At 50.1% G+C, this 19,777-nt stretch overlaps 1 protein-coding gene across 2 annotated transcripts in view; it reads right to left on the bottom strand.

The window, feature by feature from the left end:
• LOC140392161 (uncharacterized) overlaps window positions 1–19,777 on the bottom strand; it is a 46,184-nt gene that overhangs the window by 6,396 nt on the left and 20,011 nt on the right. For both annotated transcript variants that reach the window (XM_072477523.1, XM_072477524.1), the window contains exons 2-3: window positions 17,809–18,403; window positions 14,689–15,309 (exon numbers count right to left, since the gene is read on the bottom strand). In XM_072477523.1, coding sequence (XP_072333624.1) covers window positions 14,689–15,309; window positions 17,809–18,353 — 1,166 coding nt within the window. In that variant the 5' untranslated portion in view covers window positions 18,354–18,403. The remainder of the gene's footprint in view (window positions 1–14,688; window positions 15,310–17,808; window positions 18,404–19,777) is intronic.

Raw genomic sequence — 19,777 nt, 5'->3', positions numbered from 1 at the left:
CAAAGACCGTGTTAGGGAACTGGAGCTGAAGCTGGATGAACTTCGGATCATCCGGGAGGCAGAGGGGGTGATTGAGAAGAGTTACAGGGAGGTAACCACACCCAAGGTACAGGACAAGAATAGCTGGGTTACAGTCAGGGGGAAAAAAACAAACAGGCAGAAAGTGCAGGGATCCCTCGTGGCCGTTCCCCTTCAAAACAAGTATACCCTTTTGGATGCTGTTGGGGGGATGACCTACCGGGGGGAGGCCCTAGCGGCCAGGTCTCTGGCACTGAGTCTGGCTCTGGGGCTCAGAAGGGAAGGGGGGAGAATAGAAAAGCAATAGTTGTAGGAGATTCAATGGTTAGGGGAATAGATAGGAGATTCTGTGGTCGCGACCGAGACTCCCGGAAGGTATGTTGCCTCCCGGGTGCCAGGGCCAGGGATGTCTCGGATCGTGTCTTCAGGATCCTTAAGGGGGAGGGGGAGCAGCCAGAAGTTGTGGTGCACATTGGTACCAACGACATAGGTGGGAAAAGGGGTGTGGAGGTAATAAACAAGTTTTGGGAGTTAGGCTGGAAGTTAAAAGCCAGGACAGACAGAGTTGTCATCTCTGGTTTGTTGCCGGTGCCACGTGATAGCGAGGCTAGGAATAGGGAGAGAGTGCAGCTGAACACGTGGCTGCAGGAATGGTGTAGGAGGGAGGGCTTCAGGTATTTGGATAATTGGAGCGCATTCTGGGGAAGGTGGGACCTGTACAAGCAGGACAGGGTGCATCTGAACCAGAGGGGCACCAATATCCTGGGAGGGAGGTTTTCTAGTACTCTTCGGGAGGGTTTAAACTAATTTGGCAGGGGAATGGGAACCGGATTTGTAGTCCAGCAACTAAGGTAGCCGATATTCAGGACGCCAAAGCGTGTAGTGAGGCAGTGGGGAAGGGAACACTGACAAAGGAGAGTACTTGCAGGCACGGAGATGGGTTGAAGTGTGTATACTTCAACGCAAGAAGCATCAGGAATAAGGTGGGTGAACTTAAGGCATGGATCGGTACTTGGGACTACGATGTGGTGGCCATCACGGAAACTTGGATAGAAGAGGGGCAGAAATGGTTGTTGGAGGTCCCTGGTTATAGATGTTTCAATAAGATTAGGGAGGGTGGTAAAAGAGGTGGGGGGGTGGCATTATTAATTAGAGATAGTATAACAGCTGCAGAAAGGCAGTTCGAGGAGTATCACCCTATTGAGATAGTATGGGTTGAAGTCAGAAATAGGAAAGGAGCAGTCACCTTGTTAGGAGTTTTCTATAGGCCCCCCAATAGTAGCAGAGATGTGGAGGAACAGATTGGGAAACAGATTTTGGAAAGGTGCAGAAGTCATAGGGTAGTAGTCATGGGCGACTTTAACTTCCCAAATATTGAGTGGAAACTCTTTAGATCAAATAGTTTGGATGGGGTGGTGTTTGTGCAGTGTGTCCAGGAAGCTTTCCTAACACAGTATGTAGATTGTCCGACCAGAGGAGGGGCAATATTGGATTTAGTACTGGGTAATCAACCAGGGCAAGTGATAGATTTGTTAGTGGGGAAGCATTTTGGAGATAGTGACCACAATTCTGTGGCTTTCACTTTAGTAATGGAGAGGGATAGGTACGTGCAACAGGGCAAGGTTTACAATTGGGGGAAGGGTAAATACGATGTTGTCAGACAAGAATTGAAGTGCATAAGTTGGGAACATAGGCTGGCAGGGAAGGACACAAGTGAAATGTGGAACTTGTTCAAGGAACAGGTGCTACGTGTCCTTGATATGTATGTCCCTGTCAGGCAGGGAAGAGATGGTCGAGTGAGGGAACCATGGTTGACAAGAGAGGTTGAATGTCTTGTTAAGAGGAAAAAGGTGACTTATGTAAGGCTGAGGAAACAAGATTCAGACAGGGCATTGGAGGGATACAAGATAGCCAGAAGGGAACTGAAGAAAGGGATTAGGAGAGCTAAGAGAGGGCATGAACAAGCTTTGGCGGGTAGGATCAAGGAAAACCCCAAGGCCTTTTACACATATGTGAGAAATATGAGAATGACTAGAGCGAGGGTAGGTCCGATCAAGGACAGTAGCGGGAGATTGTGTATTGAGTCTGAAGAGATAGGAGAGGTCTTGAACGAGTACTTTTCTTCTGTATTTACAAATGAGAGGGGCGATATTGTTGGAGAGGACAGTGTGAAACAGATTGGTAAGCTCGAGGAAATACTTGTTAGGAAGGAAGATGTGTTGGGCATTTTGAAAAACTTGAGGATAGACAAGTCCCCAGGGCCTGACGGGATATATCCAAGGATTCTATGGGAAGCAAGAGATGAAATTGCAGAGCCGTTGGCAATGATCTTTTCGTCCTCACTGTCAACAGGGGTGGTACCAGGGGATTGGAGAGTGGCGAATGTCGTGCCCCTGTTCAAAAAAGGAACTAGGGATAACCCTGGGAATTACAGGCCGGTTAGTCTTACTTCGGTGGTAGGCAAAGTAATGGAAAGGGTACTGAAGGATAGGATTTCTGAGCATCTGGAAAGACACTGCTTGATTAGGGATAGTCAGCACGGATTTGTGAGGGGTAGGTCTTGCCTTACAAGTCTTATTGAATTCTTTGAGGAGGTGACCAAGCATGTGGATGAAGGTAAAGCAGTGGATGTAGTGTACATGGATTTTAGTAAGGCATTTGATAAAGTTCCCCATGGTAGGCTTATGCAGAAAGTAAGGAGGCATGGGATAGTGGGAAATTTGGCCAGTTGGATAACAAACTGGCTAACCGATAGAAGTCAGAGAGTGGTGGTGGATGGCAAATATTCAGCCTGGATCCCAGTTACCAGTTGCGTACCGCAGGGATCAGTTCTGGGTCCTCTGCTGTTTGTGATTTTCATTAATGACTTGGATGAGGGAGTTGAAGGGTGGGTCAGTAAATTTGCAGACGATACGAAGATTGGTGGAGTTGTGGATAGTAAGGAGGGCTGTTGTCGGCTGCAAAGAGATATAGATAGGATGCAGAGCTGGGCTGAGAAGTGGCAGATGGAGTTTAACCCTGAAAAGTGTGAGGTTGTCCATTTTGGAAGGACAAATATGAATGCGGAATACAGGGTTAACGGTAGAGTTCTTGGCAATGTGGAGGAGCAGAGAGATCTTGGGGTCTATGTTCATACATCTTTGAAAGTTGCCACTCAAGTGGATAGAGCTGTGAAGAAGGCCTATGGTGTGCTCGCGTTCATTAACAGAGGGATTGAATTTAACAGCCGTGAGGTGATGATGCAGCTGTACAAAACTTTGGTAAGGCCACATTTGGAGTACTGTGTACAGTTCTGGTCGCCTCATTTTAGGAAGGATGTGGAAGCTTTGGAAAAGGTGCAAAGAAGATTTACCAGGATGTTGCCTGGAATGCAGAGTAGGTCTTACGAGGAAAGGTTGAAGGTGCTAGGCCTTTTCTCATTAGAACGGAGAAGGATGAGGGGCGACTTGATCGAGGTTTATAAGATGATCAGGGGAATAGATAGAGTAGTCAGTCAGAGACTTTTTCCCCGGGTCTAACAAACCATTACAAGGGGACATAAATTTAAGGTGAAAGGTGGAAGATATAGGAGGGATATCAGAGGTAGGTTCTTTACCCAGAGAGTAGTGGGGGCATGGAATGCACTGCCTGTGGAAGTAGTTGAGTCGGAAACATTAGGGACCTTCAAGCAGCTATTGGATAGGTACATGGATTACGGTAAAATGATATAGTGTAGATTTATTTGTTCTCAAGGGCAGCACGGTAGCATTGTGGATAGCACAATTGCTTCACAGCTCCAGGGTCCCAGGTTTGATTCCGGCTTGGGTCACTGTCTGTGCGGAGTCTGCACGTCCTCCCTGTGTCTGCGTGGGTTTCCTCCGGGTGCTCCGGTTTCCTCCCACAGTCCAAAGATGTGCGGGTTAGGTGAATTGGCCAATGATAAATTGCCCTTAATGTCCAAATTGCCCTTGGTGTTGGGTGGAGGTGTTGAGTTTGGGTAGGGTGCTCTTTCCAAGAGCCAGTGCAGACTCAAAGGGCCGAATGGCCTCCTTCTGCACTGTAAATTCAATGATAATCTATGATTAATCTAGGACAAAGGTTCGGCACAACATCGTGGGCCGAAGGGCCTGTTCTGTGCTGTATTTTCTATGTTCTATGTTCTATGTACTGACCCTCTGACAGTGTGGCACTCCCTCAGTACTGACCCTCTGACAGTGCGGCACTCCCTCAGTACTGACCCCCTGACAGTGCGGCACTCCCTCAGTCCTGACCCTCTGACAGTGCGGCGCTCCCTCAGTACTGACCCTCCGACAGTGTGGCGCTCCCTCAGTACTGACCCTCTGACAGGGCGGCGCTCCCTCAGTACTGACCCTCTGACAATGCAGCACTCCCTCAGTACTGACCCTCTGACAGTGCGGCACTCCCTCAGTACTGACCCTCTGACAGTGCAGCACTCCCTCAGTACTGACCCTCTGACAGTGCGGCGCTCCCTCAGTACTGCACGAAGAGTGTGTGTGTGGAGTATGTGCTCAAGAGAATTGACAAACATGGAAAACAGGAGCAGGATGGGGCCCTTGCAGCCGGCTCCACTATGCAAGATGAATATGGCTGACCCTCTATCTCGACACCATCCTCCCGCTCGCTCCCCATACCCCTCCACACCTTTAGAGTCTAGAAATGTGCAGGTTAGGTGGATTGGCCATGATAAAATTGCCCTTATTGTCCAAAATTGCCCTTAGTGTTGGGTGGGGTTACTGGGTTATGGGGATAGGGTGGAGATGTTGACCTTGGGTAGGGTGCTCTTTCAAGAGCCAGTGCAGACTCGATGGGCCGAATGGCCTCCTTCTGCACTGTAAATTCTGTGATCTATGATCTATGAAATCTAATTCCTTCTTGAATACATACAGGGACTTGCCTCCAGAACCTTCTGTGGTAGAGAATTCACTACCCTCTGAGTGAAGAGGTGCCTACCCCGTATCCTGAGACTGTGACCCCTTGTTCTAGACCCCCCAGCCCAGAGGAAACAGCGTCCCAACATCAGTCTGCCCAGCCTGCCAGAATTCTATACGTGTCAATTAGACCCCCTCTCATTCTTCTAAACTCCAGTGAAGACAGGCCCAGTCGAGCCAATCTCTCCACATATGACAATCCGGCCATCCCAGAATTCAGTCTGGTGAACGTTCGCTGAACTCCCTCTGTGACAAGTATATCCTTTCTTAGATAAGGAGACCAAAGTTAGACACAATACTCCAGCTGTGGTCTCACCAAGGCCCTGTGCAGTGGCAGAACAAAGAAAAGTACAGCACAGGAACAGGCCCTTCGGCCCTCCAAGCCAGTACCGATCATGCTGCCCTAACTAAAAACAAAACCGCCTGCCCCTACTCGGTCCATATCCCTCAATTTACTCCCTATTCATGTATCCATCCACATGCCTCTTAAATATTGCTAATAAGACCATAAGACACAGGAGCAGAATTAGGCCACTCGGCCCATCGAGTCTGCTCCGCTATTCAATCATGGCTGATATTTTTCCCATCCCCATTCTCCCCATAACCCCTGACCCCCTTATTAATCAAGAACCTATCTATCTCTGTCTTAATGACACTCAGTGATTTGGCCTCCACAGCCTTCTGCGGCAAAGAGTTCCACAGGTTCACCACCCTCTGGCTGAAGAAATTCCTCCTCATCTCTGTTTTAAAGGATCGTCCCTTTAGTTTGGGGTTGTGTCCTCTGCTTCTAGTTTTTCCTACAAGAGGAAACATCCTCTCCACGTCCACTCTATCCAGGCCTCGCAGTATCCTGTAAGTTTCAATAAGATCCCCCCTCATCCTTCTAAACTCCAACGAGTACAGACCCAGAGTCCTCAAACGTTCCTCATACGACAAGCTCTTCATTCCAGGGATCATTCTTGTGAACTTCCTCTGGACCCTTTCCAAGGCCAGCACATCCTTCCTTAGATACAGGGCCCAAAACTGCTCACAATACTCCAAATGGGGTCTGACCAGAGCCTTACACAGCCTCAGAAATACCTCCCTGGTCTTGTATTCTAGCCCTCTTGACATGAGTGCTAACATTGCATTCGCCTTCCTAACTGCCGACTGAACCTGCACGTTAACCTTAAGAGAATCGTGAACAAGGACTCCCAAGTCCCTTTGTGCTTCTGATTTCCTAAGCATTTCCACATTTAGAAAATAGTCTGTGCCTAAATTCCTCCTTCCAAAGTGCATAACCTCACACTTTTCCACATTGTATTCCATCTGCCACTTCATTCCCCACTCTCCTAGCTTGTCCAAGTCCTCCTGAAGCCCCCCCTGCTTCCTCAATACTACCTGTCCCTCTACAGATCTTTGTATCATCTGCAAACTTAGCAACAGTGCCTTCAGTTCCTCCTTCCAGGTCATTAATGTGTATTGTGAAAGGTTGTGGTCCCAGCGCCGACCCGAGGCACACCACTAGTCACCGGCTGCCATCCTGAAAAATACTTCTTTATTCCCGCCTCGTTCCACCACATCCTCTGTCAGTGCGTTCCAGAAAAGGAGATAAGTCAAGTAAGGGACATGTCGGAGATGAACCATGTGAAGGTGATAGAGGAGTGGACATTAGAAACAAAATTAATAAATGTTTGCAGGTCCAGAAGGGTACAGGAAGGAGCACCGAAACGGTCGTCGATGTAACCGATAAGAGTTGTGGGATGGGGCCAGAGTAGAACAGAGATTGTTCCCCATTCTCCATAAAGAAACTTGATCGAGTCTATTGAGGAGGTGACAAAGATGATTGCTGAGGGGAGGGCGATGGATGTTGTTTACATGGACTTCAGTAAAGCCTTTGACAAGGTCCCTCATGGTGGACTGGTACAAAAGGTGAAGTCACACAGGATCAGAGGTGAGGAGTTAAGATGGATACAGAACTGGCTCGGTCACAGAAGGCAGAGGGTAGCAGTAGAAGAGTGTTTTTCTGAATGGAAGGTTGTGACTAGTGGTGTTCCACAGGGATCTGTGCTGGGGCCTCTGTTGTTTGTAGTGTACATAAACGTTTTGGAGGGAAATGTCGCCAGTCTGATTAGTAAGTTTGCGGATGACACCAAGGTTGGCGGATTTTGCAAGGGCCACGAAGAATCCAGCACGAGTTTTAAGGATACAAAGTAATAACATTTATTTACTATAACATATATACATAACAGTAGCAGTAACTTCCCTTGCTGCACACTCCTTCCTCCTGGTTCCTGAACTGGCCAGCATATTTATACTAGGAGTTTACTAGTGGTTTCTCCGCCCCCCCTCATTGGGGAAGCTCATACTCCCACAGGATTGTGGGATTGTCATTAGTCCCCAGCCAATGGTAAGTAGGCAGGTTATAACATCCCTGCCCCCCAAAGTCCAAGGAATCCACCGAAGACCCTGGAGAAGGAGGGCGTCGGACTCGTTTGGCCGCAGGCCGGACGCCATTTGCACGCGGCGCTGGATCAGGCGGTGTGTAACGAGACGGAGACCGGCGCTTCTGTGATGAACGGCGTGGTTGTACATCCACGGCCCGTGGACCCGAGGATTCCCCCTCTGATGCATCCTGTGTCTCCATCTCGGAGTCAGAGTCTGCTGCCTCCGTCATGTCAGCGTCTCTATCTCCATTCGGTCCCGTAACGACCTGCGCAGGCTTCGAGTGAGGCACCAGTGGAAGATTGTGAGGACTACCTTCCCTTGTCTCTGGTCTCTGCGGCTGTTGAAATGAGCTCCGGGGGCTGGGGATATTTTGAGGGGATGGTCTTCTGGACCGAACGTGGTCTACATGTTTGCGCTGGAGACGACCCTGGGCTTGCACTTGGTAAGATATAGGGCCCGTTTGGCGAAAGATTACACCAGGAACCCATTGGGCACCACCAGCAAAATTCCGAACGAATACTGGGTCACCGGGCGCAAACTGCCGAATCGGCCGATGCCGAGAAAATCCCTGTCCCTGCCGTTCTTGTGTGCGGCGTACGTTTGCGTCAATGTCCGGGAAAACCATACTAAGGCGGGTGCGAAGTCTCCGGCCCATTAGGAGTTCTGCGGGAGCTACCCCAGTCACTGCATGGGGGGTGGTCCTGTACGTAAACAAAAAGCGAGCCAGTCTCGTGTCCATTGATCCGGAAGACTGCTTCTTTAGGCCTCTTTTGAATGTCTGCACTGCGCGCTCTGCCAACCCATTTGAAGCGGGTGGTAAGGGGCAGTGCGGATATGGCGGATGCCGTTCATCTTCATGAACCTAGCAAACTCCTCACTCGTGAATGGAGTGCCGTTATCCGTGACCAGCACCTCGGGGAGGCCATGCGTACTAAACGATAAACGCATCTTTTCAATTGTTGCGCAGGACGTTGTCCCCGCATCTTATGCACCTCCAGCCATTTGGACTGGGCATCAATTAGTAGAAGGAACATGGATCCTTGAAAAGGACCTGCGAAATCCGCATGCAAGCGTGCCCAAGGCCGCCCTGGCCATTCCCAGTGATGTAGGGCGCTGCCGGCGGAAGCTTCTGATGCTCCTGGCAAATGGAGCAGTTTTGGGCCACCTTCTCAATGTCGGTGTCGAGGCCTGGCCACCAGACATAACTCCGGGCCAACATTTTCATTTTGGTCACGCCCGGATGCCCATTGTGCAAGTCTGATAGTATCAGCTCCTGGCCTTTTTCCAGGACAATCACACGCGTCCCCCACAAGAGGATGCCGTCTTCCACGCTGAATTCTGACAGCTTGGAGGAAAATGCCCGCAACTCGCCTGGGAGCTGTCTGTGCTGCCCACCATACAGGACTATGTGCCGAACCTTTGACAGGACTGGATCCGTCTGGGTCCACTCACGGACCTGTGATGCCGTGACAGGCAAGGTGTCCATAAAATTTAGGGTTGCAACCACCTCACCGGTCGTGGAGGTCGACATGGGGCCGGTCGATAAAGGCAATCGGCTCAGTGCGTCGGCATTTGCTATCTGCGTACCTGGTTTGTGCTCCAGAGAATACTCGTATGCAGCAAGCAACAAAGCCCAGCGCTGGATCCGTGCAGAGGCAATGGCCGGTATTGGCTTATCCTCTCTGAAAAGTCCCAGCTGGGGCTTATGATCAGTCACGATAGTGAAATGGCGGCCGTACATGTACTGGTGGAAGCGTTTCTCCGCAAAAACCACTGCCAGGCCCTCCTTCTCGATCTGCGCGTACTTTTTCTCCGCTGCAGTCAATGTGCGGGAGGCGAAAGCTATCGGTCGCTCGGCCCCGTTCTCCATCTTGTGGGACAGGACGGCCCCAATACCATACGGGGATGCATCACATGTGACGAGCAAAGGCTTTCCAGGATCATAGTGGGTTAGTAACCCAGACGACGACAATTGTTGCTTTACCCGCCGGAAAGCGGTTTCTTGCGGCTGACCCCAAACCCAGGTGTGATTTTTCTTTAGCAGCAGGTGCAAGGGGGCCAGCGTAGTTGCCAGATTGGGGAGGAACTTCCCGTAATAGTTTACGAGACCGAGAAAAGAACGAAGATGCGAAGTGTCAGTCGGGGCGGGGGCATATTGAATTGCACGCACCTTCTCTGCGACGGGGTGCAGACCTTCGTGGTCCACCCGATAACCTAGGTAGACTACTTCCTTTGCCTGAAATACGCACTTTGTGCGACGTAAACGGACTCCAGCCTCCGAAAGGCGTCTAAGGACAGCCTCCAGATTTTCCAAATGTTCCTGCTCTGACGTCCCTGTAATCAAAACGTCATCTAAGTAGACAGCCACACGTGGTAAACCTCTCAAAATGCCTTCTGTAACACGTTGAAAAATTGCGCAGGCAGAGGATACTCCAAAGGGCAACCGTGTATATTCATACAGGCCCCGGTGTGTATTAATCGTTACATATGGTCGGGAGGCAGGGTCCAGCTCCAACTGCAGGTAGGCGTGACTCATATCTAATTTTGTGAACGAGAGTCCACCTGCAAGTTTCGCGTAGAGATCCTCTATGCGAGGCATTGGATATCGGTCGAGTCGGGAAACTGTATTCACTGTAAGTTTATAGTCGCCACACAAGCGAACTGTGGCATCTGGCTTCATTACAGGTACAATTGGTGCTGCCCAGTCAGCAAAACGGACGGGCCTGATAATACCCAAACTCTCCAAACGAGTGAGCTCCCCTTCTACCTTCTCGAGCAAGGCGTAAGGCACTGGGCGCACCCGGAAATAGCGCGGCGTGGCTCCTGGTTCAACTTGGATATGGGCTACGGCCCCTTTTATTTTCCACAAACCAGGCTGGAATACATCTGGGTATCGTCCTAGCACCTCAGTCAACCCTTCAGAAACTGTTTGGAGGATGTGCTGCCATTGCAACCGCAAATGGCGCAACCAGTCCCGACCCAAGTGGGCCCATGGCCGCGCACCACGATAAGTGGGAAACGCCCCTCCTGGCGTCCATAAACAACAGGGGTCATCGTAGTTCCTGCAATGTCCAGTGGTTCCCCCATGTAGGTGGCCAACCTGGCCTGTGAGTCAGTTAATGTAAGGGTCTGTATACCCTGCTTGATGCGGTCGAATGTCCTCTGTGCGATCACGGAGACCGCTGCGCCAGTATCCAACTCCATCTCAAGCGGGTGGCCATTGACCCGTACTGTCACCTTAATGGGGGCCACACGGGGAGCTGCCACACAATGCAGCTGCAGGCAGTCGTCCTCCGTCTCCACGTCCTCAGGAGTAGTCGCCGCAGGTTCATCCACATGGAAGGTACGGCCTCTGGGCTGGTCCCAGTTACGGCCCCTGGGCTGGTCCCAGTTTTGGTCGGAATGACGGCGCCTCTGGCGTCCCCAGGACCGCCGTCCGCAACGGGGTCGGCGCCTACAAGTCTGACACGGACATGGCTCCTCATCCATTGGCTCTGGAGAAGGCTCCCTTCGGGGAGGAATGTCCGGTGGCCACTGGCGTCGGTCAGGACGTTGCCTCGCCCAAGGTACCGCAGGAGTGCGGGGGGACGTTTTTGGATGGAAAGGGTTGCGCCCCAAGGCATGTACTTCCATTCCCTGCAGCTCCTGTACTCCTCGCTCTGCGCTCTCTCGGGACAAGACTATTTGAATGGCCTGTTGAAAAGTCAATGTTGGCTCCGCTAACAACTTTCTCTGGGTGGCTGCATTGTTAATACCGCAAACGAAACGGTCGCGTAACATTTCTGACAAGGTCTCACCATAGTCACAGTACTCCGCAATCCTGCGTAGCCTGGATAGAAAATCGGCAAGGGATTCTCCAGGGGTCCTCTCAGCGGTATTAAACCGGTAACGCTGGACTATCGTGGACGGGGTTGGGTTAAAGTGTTGCCCCACTATATTCACAAGTTCATCAAACGTTTTGGTGTCCGGCGCAGCTGGGTACGTAAGGCTCCTAATCACCCCAAACGTATGCGGGCCGCAGGCGGTGAGCAATATGACCACCTGGCGCTCGTTTCCGGTGATATTGTTTGCCCGGAAATAGTAACACATCCGTTGTGTGTACTGGTTCCAGCTTTCCAGCACAGCATCAAAAACATCCAAACGTCCGTACAGAGGCATGATATAATAGAAAACAACTTCCAACCTGTATCCAACAAAAATCCAGGGAGGTGGCTTCAGCAGTGTAGACAGCTATTCACTTTAACCCTCGTCGCCAGTTTTGTAAGGGCCACGAAGAATCCAGCACGAGTTTTAAGGATACAAAGTAATAACATTTATTTACTATAACATATATACATAACAGTAGCAGCAACTTCCCTTGCTACATACTCCTTCCTGCTGGTTCCTGAACTGGCCAGCTTATTTATACTAGGAGTTTCTCCGCGCCCCTCATTAGGGAAGCTCATACTCCCACAGGACTGTGGGATAGTCATTAGTCCCCAGCCAATGGTAAGTAGGCAGGTTATAACAGCGGAGTAGCAGATAGTGTTGAGGATTGTCAGAGGATACAGCAGGACATAGATAGGTTGGAGACTTGGGCAGAGAAATGGCAAATGGAGTTTAATCCGGACAAATGTGAGGTAGTGCATTTTGGTAGGTCTAACATATCGTATATCGTAAATGGTAAAACTCTTAGGAATATAGAAAGTCAGAGAGATCTGGGCGGCAGGTCCACAGATCTTTGAAGGTGGCAACACAAGTGGACAAGGTCCACTGTTGCAACAGGTCCACAGCAGACGCCATCTCCATGGCCCTGCACTCTACCCTGGAACACCTAGATAACAAAGACACCTATGTCAGATTCCTATTTATCGACTACAGCTCAGCCTTCAACACCATCATTCCTACGAAACTCATCTCCAATCTCCGTGTCCTTGGCCTCGGCTCCTCCCTCTGCGACTGGATCCTGAACTTTCTAACCCAGAGGCCACAATCAGTAAGGATAGGCAACAACACCTCCTCCACGATCATCCTCAACACCGGTGCCCCACAAGGCTGTGTCCTCAGCCCCCTACTATACTCCTTATACACCTATGACTGTGTGGCCAAATTCCCCTCCAACTCAATTTTCAAATTTGCTGATGACACCACCGTAGTGGATCGGATTTCAAACAATGATGATACAGAGTACAGGAATGAGATAGAGATTCTGGTGAACTGGTGCGACAACAATAATCTCTCCCTCAATGTCAACAAAACAAAGGAGCTTGTCACCAACTTCAGGAAGCGTAGTGGAGAACGTGCCCCTGTCTACATCAATGGGAACGAAGTAGAAAGGGTCGAGAGCTTCAGGTTTTTAGGTGTCCAGATCACCAACAACCTGTCCTGGTCCCCCCCATGCCGACACTATAGTTAAAAAAGCCCACCAACGACTCTACTTTCTCAGGAGACTAAGGAAATTTGGCATGTCTGCTACGACTCTCACCAACTTCTACAGATGCACCATAGAAAGCATTCTTTCTGGTTGTATCACAGCTTGGTATGGAGCCTGCTCTGCCCAAGACCGCAGGAAACTACAAAAGATCGTGAATGTAGCCCAGTCCATCACGCAAACCAGCCTCCCATCCATTGACTCGGTCTACAATTCCCGCTGAGGTCACGTACCATCCGACTCAGGAACAGCTTCTTCCCGACGGCCATCAGACTTTTGAATGGACCTACCTCGTATTAAGTTGATCTTTTCTCTACACCTTGCTGTAACTGTAACATTATATTCTGCAGTCTCTCCTTCCTTCCCAACGTACGGTATGCATTGTTTGTACAGCAGGCAAGAAACAACACTTTTCACTGTATACTAATACATGTGACAATAATAAATCAAATCAAATCAAAAAGGTAGTCAAGAAAGCATACGGAATGCTTGCCTTCATTGGACGGGGCACTGAGTATAAAAACTGGCAAGTCATGCTGCAGTTGTATAGAACCTTGGTAAGGCCGCACTTGGAATATTGCGCACAATTCTGGTCGCCACACCACCAGAAGGATGTGGAGGCTTTGGAGAGGGTGCAGAGGAGGTTTACCAGGATGTTGCCGGGTCTGGAGGGTGTTAGCTGTGTGGAGAGGCTGAATAGATTCGGACTGTTTTCATTAGAAAGACGGAGGTTGAGGGGTGACCTGATAGAGGTCTACAAGATTATGAGGGGCATGGATAGAGTGGATGGTCAGGCACTCTTTCCCAGGGTGGAGGGCTCAAGTCACTAGGGAGCATAGGTTTACGGTCCATGGGGCAAAGTTTAGAGGAGATGTGCGCGGCAGGTATTTTACACAGAGGCTGGTGAGTGCCTGGAACGCGTTGCCAGGGGCGGTTGTGGAAGCAGATACATTAACAACTTTCAAAAGGCATCTTGACAAACACATGGATAGGATGGGTATAGAGGGATACGGCACAAGGAAGTGCTGAGGGTTTTGGCGAAGGTTGGTATCATGACCGGTACAGGCATGGAGGGCCGAAGGGCCTGTTCCTGTGCTGCATTGCTCTTTGTTCTTTATTAAAACCAGGACCCATGCTGCTACCCACGGAAGTTCCTTTGGTTTGGAGTAAGTGAGAGAAGTTAAAGGAGAAATTGTTCAGCGAGAGACAAGTTCAGCCAGAGGGAGGAGAGTGTGGGGATTGGGATTGATGAGTACAGCACATTCAGTCTCAGAGAGGGGAAGGTCAGAGGGTGAAGTGAATTCACGCAAGGGCTGGGCTTGGAAACGATGGGACCTGAGGAACGGGAAGGGGTGGAGAGGTCCTGGATGGCCGTTGGTATCGATGAGTTGTTGGAGCTTGTCTTCCTTAATACTTGAAAGGAAGAGAAAGTGTTTCTTGTTAAGGTGTCGGATGAGACGAAGAATGAAATGACACTGGGGACAAGGTCAGTATTGGGTGAGTCGGTGCTGCTGGAGTGAGCGATTGGGTGTGTGCAGATGGTGGCGCACGGCGCTGAGCGTGGATAAGTCAGAACAAGGACTGAGGTGAGGAGGTATTTGTTCACTCAGAGGATGGTAAATCTTTGGAATTCTCAGCCCCAGAGATCAATCAGTGGGCATGACCAAGACAAAAATGGATATTAATCACAACAAGAGATATGGGGAGAGTGCGGGAAAATGGTTTTGAGGTCGAGGCTGAGCCAATGATCTAACTGAATAGAGAAGCAGTTTCCAGGGGCCAAATGGTCTACTTCTGCTCCCACCTTGCTATGAATGAGCAGGGGGAGAGGGACTAACTGCGGGACCAGCCCCCTCCTGTTGTCGCTGATCCGAATGTATCTCCCGGTGCACGGCAGTCACTCACTTGATCACTTCAGGATGGTTCTGAATCCTTGAACAAAGTGATGGAAAATCAAACTTCTCAGTCTGAAGATTGCTCAAGATGTACAGGGCAGGATTCGGAACTGCACTTTTCTCCAGATATTTAACACAGGACTGTCTAATGTCCTCAACAATCTTATTCTCCATGTATTTTGATCGAAGTCGCCATTTATGAGCTTCAAGATCACTGTCGATCTTGGTGCGGACAAACAAAACCTCCTTCCCCGCGTTCTGAAGAGCCTTTGCGAGATGACCATGGTGATCTTTGAAGATTTCAGAAGCGACGATTATGAAGATCCCGTAATCTTTGCCATTCACTTGCTTCAGGTACTGCTCTGGTTGGCGGTTTGGGCTGGTCTCAGGAAGCTCCCAAATCCTGATGTTCGGATACTTGGGGAAAGAGTACGCAACAGGCTGTGTGCAGGGCTCGGCAAGCCCAGTCTTCGCCGCGACTTCATCATCATGCTGAAGGTCTCTCAGTGCATTGATCAATGAAGATTTGCCAGAACAGCGATCGCCAAAGACAGCCAGATCCAGTCCAGGTGCTTCCTTACACTCGCTCGGTGAAGACGTCCCACTTGTACCTTCAACTACTCCCCTCGTTCTAAAGAAAAAACACATAAGATCTTATCAAGTCTTCTCAGAAACAACTCAAAAATTTCACATACAATCACCTTTTGGTTTATTGCTTGTCTGAGTGAGTGAGTGAGTGAGTGAGTGAGTGAGTGAGTGAGTATAGTGAGCGAGAGAGTGAGTGAGTGAGTGACCGAGAGAGTGAGTGAGTGAGTGAGTGAGTGAGTGAGTGAGTATAGTGAGCGAGAGAGTGAGTGAGTGAGTGACCGAGAGAGTGAGTGAGTGAGTGAGTGAGTGAGTGAGTGAGTGACCGAGAGAGTGAGTGAGTGAGTGAGCGAGCGAGCGAGTGAGTGAGTGAGTGAGTGAGTATAGTGAGCGAGAGAGTGAGTGAGTGAGTGACCGAGAGAGTGAGTGAGTGAGTGAGTGAGTGAGTGACCGAGAGAGTGAGTGAGTGAGTGAGTGAGCGAGCGAGCGAGCGAGTGAGTGAGTGAGTGAGTGAGTGAGTGAGTGAGTATAGTGAGCGAGAGAGTGAGTGAGTGAGTGACCGAGAGAGTGAGTGAGTGAGTGAGTGAGTGAGTATAGTGAGCGAGAGAGTGAGTGAGTGAGTGACCGAGAGAGTGAGTGAGTGAGTGAGTGAGTGAGTGAGTGAGTATAGTGAGCGAGAGAGTGAGTGAGTGAGTGACCGAGAGAGTGAGTGAGTGAGTGAGTGAGTGAGTGAGTGAGTAAGTGACCGAGAGAGTGAGTGAGTGAGTGAGCGAGCGAGTGAGTGAGTGAGTGAGTGAGTGAGTATAGTGAGCGAGAGAGTGAGTGAGTGAGTGACCGAGAGAGTGAGTGAGTGAGTGAGTGAGTGAGTGACCGAGAGAGTGAGTGAGTGAGTGAGTGAGCGAGCGAGCGAGCGAGTGAGTGAGTGAGTGAGTGAGTGAGTGAGTGAGTATAGTGAGCGAGAGAGTGAGTGAGTGAGTGACCGAGAGAGTGAGTGAGTGAGTGAGTGAGTGAGTGAGTGAGTGAGTGAGTGAGTATAGTGAGCGAGAGAGTGAGTGAGTGAGTGACCGAGAGAGTGAGTGAGTGAGTGAGTGAGTGACCGAGAGAGTGAGTGAGTGAGTGAGTGAGTGAGTGAGTGAGTGAGCGAGTGAGTGAGTGAGTGAGTGAGTGAGTATAGTGAGCGAGAGAGTGAGTGAGTGAGTGACCGAGAGAGTGAGTGAGTGAGTGAGTGAGTGACCGAGAGAGTGAGTGAGTGAGTGAGTGAGCGAGCGAGCGAGCGAGTGAGTGAGTGAGTGAGTGAGTGAGTATAGTGAGCGAGAGAGTGAGTGAGTGAGTGACCGAGAGAGTGAGTGAGTGAGTGAGTGAGTGAGTGAGTGAGTGAGTGAGTGAGTGAGTGAGTGAGTGAGTGAGTGAGTATAGTGAGCGAGAGAGTGAGTGAGTGAGTGAGTGAGTGAGTGAGTATAGTGAGCGAGAGGGAGCATCTTTACCTTTATTTTTTATTATTTATTCAGGGAATATGAGTGCCACAGGCTAAGGCCGACATTTATTGCCCAGGCCTGTTTGCTCCTGAGAAGTTGAACTGTCCCCTTGAACACAACTTCTTTGGCCATTTCAGAGGACAGATTAGAGTCAACCACATCGCTGTGGGTCTGGGGTCACATGTAGGCCAGACCGGGTAAGGGCGGCAGATTTCCTTCCCTAAAGGAGATTAGTGAAGCAGATGGGTTTTAATGACAATCTGGTAGCTTTCATGGTCACCCTTACTGCTGAAAAATCATTGAGTAGAAATATTAACTCGATGGTCAGTGTGGAGCTGAAAAATCCCTGGGTAAAGCTTTGCACTCTCAGCCCAACTACACTGGGGCTATTGAACGTCCTGACCATGCGATGTGTCAACTTACTGGGATTGAAAGGCGATCTCTAAAGCCTCTTCCACCTTTCAGTGATATTGTGTAGACTTTCTTCTTTCCCGCCCTCTCCCAAGATCCAATATCCACTAACTCACTTGGTGCCCAAAAATCGATTGATCTCAGTCCTGTATATACTCAACAACTGGTCTCTGGGATAGAGGTTTTTTTCATATAAATTTAGAGTACCTAATTCATTTTTTCCAATGAAGGGGCAATTTAGCGAGGCCAATCCAACTACCCTGCGCATCTTTGGGTTGTGGAGGTGAGATCCACGCAGACACGGGGAGAATGTGCAAACTCCACACGGACAGTGACCCAGAACGGGGATCGAACCCGGGACCTCGCGCCGTGAGGCAGTAGTACTAACCACTGTGCCGCCGTGCTGCCCCTTTGGGATAGAAAGTTCAGATCCTCTGAGTGACGAGGCTTCTCCCCGGCCCTGTGGGAAATGATTGACCGGTTACTCTGCGATGGTGGCCCCCGTGTGCTGGACCCTCCAGTGAAGGGTTCACCCCCACCCCCCCTCTCAGCAGTCGCTCACCCCAGCCCTGAAGAATTTAACATGGTTCTCAAAGTGATCACCATGTGACACGATACAGACACACAGATACAATATTGGAGACCAAATCCATCCATACTTGTTGAGCTCACGGATCTTCTCTTCGATGGTGTCACGGAAGAGGGGGAAATTATAGCTTTCAGTGTTGGTGTTACACACGAGGAATATCGATGAGGATTGTACATTTTCCTGTGCCAGAGAATCAGAGCAGGATGAGGCGATTTCTTCAAGGAACCGATCAAGTTGTCTGATGGAGGTAATAGTGGCCTGGAACTTTTGAACATCAGAGTCAATCTTGGTGCGGACAAAGTAACAAGCCTTACCCTTAGCCTGACACTCTTTGGCAAGCCTCACAGAATCAGCAGCAAACCTATCCACTGAAGAAACGATGATGAGCAGGTCATACTGGTTCATGTCACTGCCCATTGAGCAGACGGAGTGAAACTCCCAGATGGTAACATTTGGGTATTTGGGATGAGTGAACTTGGTTGGAGGATTTTGGACAGGTTTCTGGTTCTCATTGCCCAGCAATGCGTTGATGAGCGAGCTCTTCCCTGCGGCAGGCGGTCCAATCACAGCTACGCACACCGAGTCCGCTTTCGTGGAACTGGTCCAGGAACCCATTGGAGGAACAGTCACCACGCCAACACAGTCACAAATCCAATATCATCTCCCTAAAGCAACAAAACACAGAGATACCTTATAATAATAATCTTTATTATTGTCACAAGTAGGCTTACATTAACATTGCAATGAAGTTACTGTGAAAATCCCCTAGTCGCCACACTCCGGCGCCTATTCGGGTACACAGAGGGAGAATTCAGAATGTCCAATTCATCTAACAAGCACGTCTTTCGGGACTTGTGGGAGGAAACCGGAGCCCCCGGAGGAAACCCACGCAGACACGGGGAGAACGTGCAGACTCCGCACAGTCAGTGACCCAAGCCGGGAATCGAACCTGGGAGCCAGGCACGGTGAAGCAACAGTGCTAACCACTGTGCTACTGGGCTGCACCAGAGAGGTACAACACGGGGTTAGATACAGAGTAAAGCTCCCTCAACACCGTCCCCATTAAACACTCCCAGGACAGGTACAGCACGGGGTTAGATACAGAGTAAAGCTCCCTCTACACTGTCCCCATTAAACACTCCCAGGACAGGTACAGCACGGGGTTAGATACAGAGTAAAGCTCCCTCTACACTGTCCCATCAAACACTCCCAGGACAGGTACAGCACGGGGTTAGATACAGAGTAAAGCTCCCTGCATACTGTCCCCATCAAACACTCCCAGGACAGGTACAGCACAGGGTTAGATACAGAGTAAAGCTCCCTCTACACTGTCCCCATCAAACACTCCCAGGACAGGTACAGCACAGGGTTAGATACAGAGTAAAGCTCCCTCTACACTGTCCCCATCTAACGCTCCCAGGACAGGTACAGCATGGGGTTCGATACAGAGTCAAGCTCCCTCTACACTGTCCCCATCAAACACTCCCAGGACAGGTACAGCACGGGGTTAGATACAGAGTAAAGCTCCCTCTACACTGTCCCATCAAACACTCCCAGGACAGGTACAGCACGGGGTTAGATACAGAGTAAAGAACCCTCTACACTGTCCCATCAAACACTCCCAGGACAGGTACAGCACGGGGTTAGATACAGAATAACGCTCCCTCTATACTGTCCCCATCAAACACTCCCAGGACAGGTACAGCACAGGGTTCGATACAGAGTAAAGCTCCCTCTACACTGTCCCCATCAAACACTCCCAGGACAGGTACAGCACGGGGTTAGATACAGAGTAAAGCTCCCTCTACACTGTCCCATCAAACACTCCCAGGACAGGTACAGCACGGGGTTAGATACAGAGTAAAGAACCCTCTACACTGTCCCCATGAAACACTCCCAGGACAGGTACAGCACGGGGTTAGATACAGAGTAAAGCTCCCTCTACACTGTCCCCATCAAACACTCCCAGGACAGGTGCAGCACAGGGTTAGATACAGAGTAAAGCTCCCTCTACACTTTCCCCAGCAAACACTCCCAGG

Source organism: Scyliorhinus torazame, chromosome 15 (assembly GCF_047496885.1).
Source record: "Scyliorhinus torazame isolate Kashiwa2021f chromosome 15, sScyTor2.1, whole genome shotgun sequence".
NCBI lineage: Eukaryota > Metazoa > Chordata > Chondrichthyes > Carcharhiniformes > Scyliorhinidae > Scyliorhinus > Scyliorhinus torazame.
Note: the sequence above shows the minus strand (reverse complement) of the source record. Positions and strands in the feature narration are given on the sequence as shown.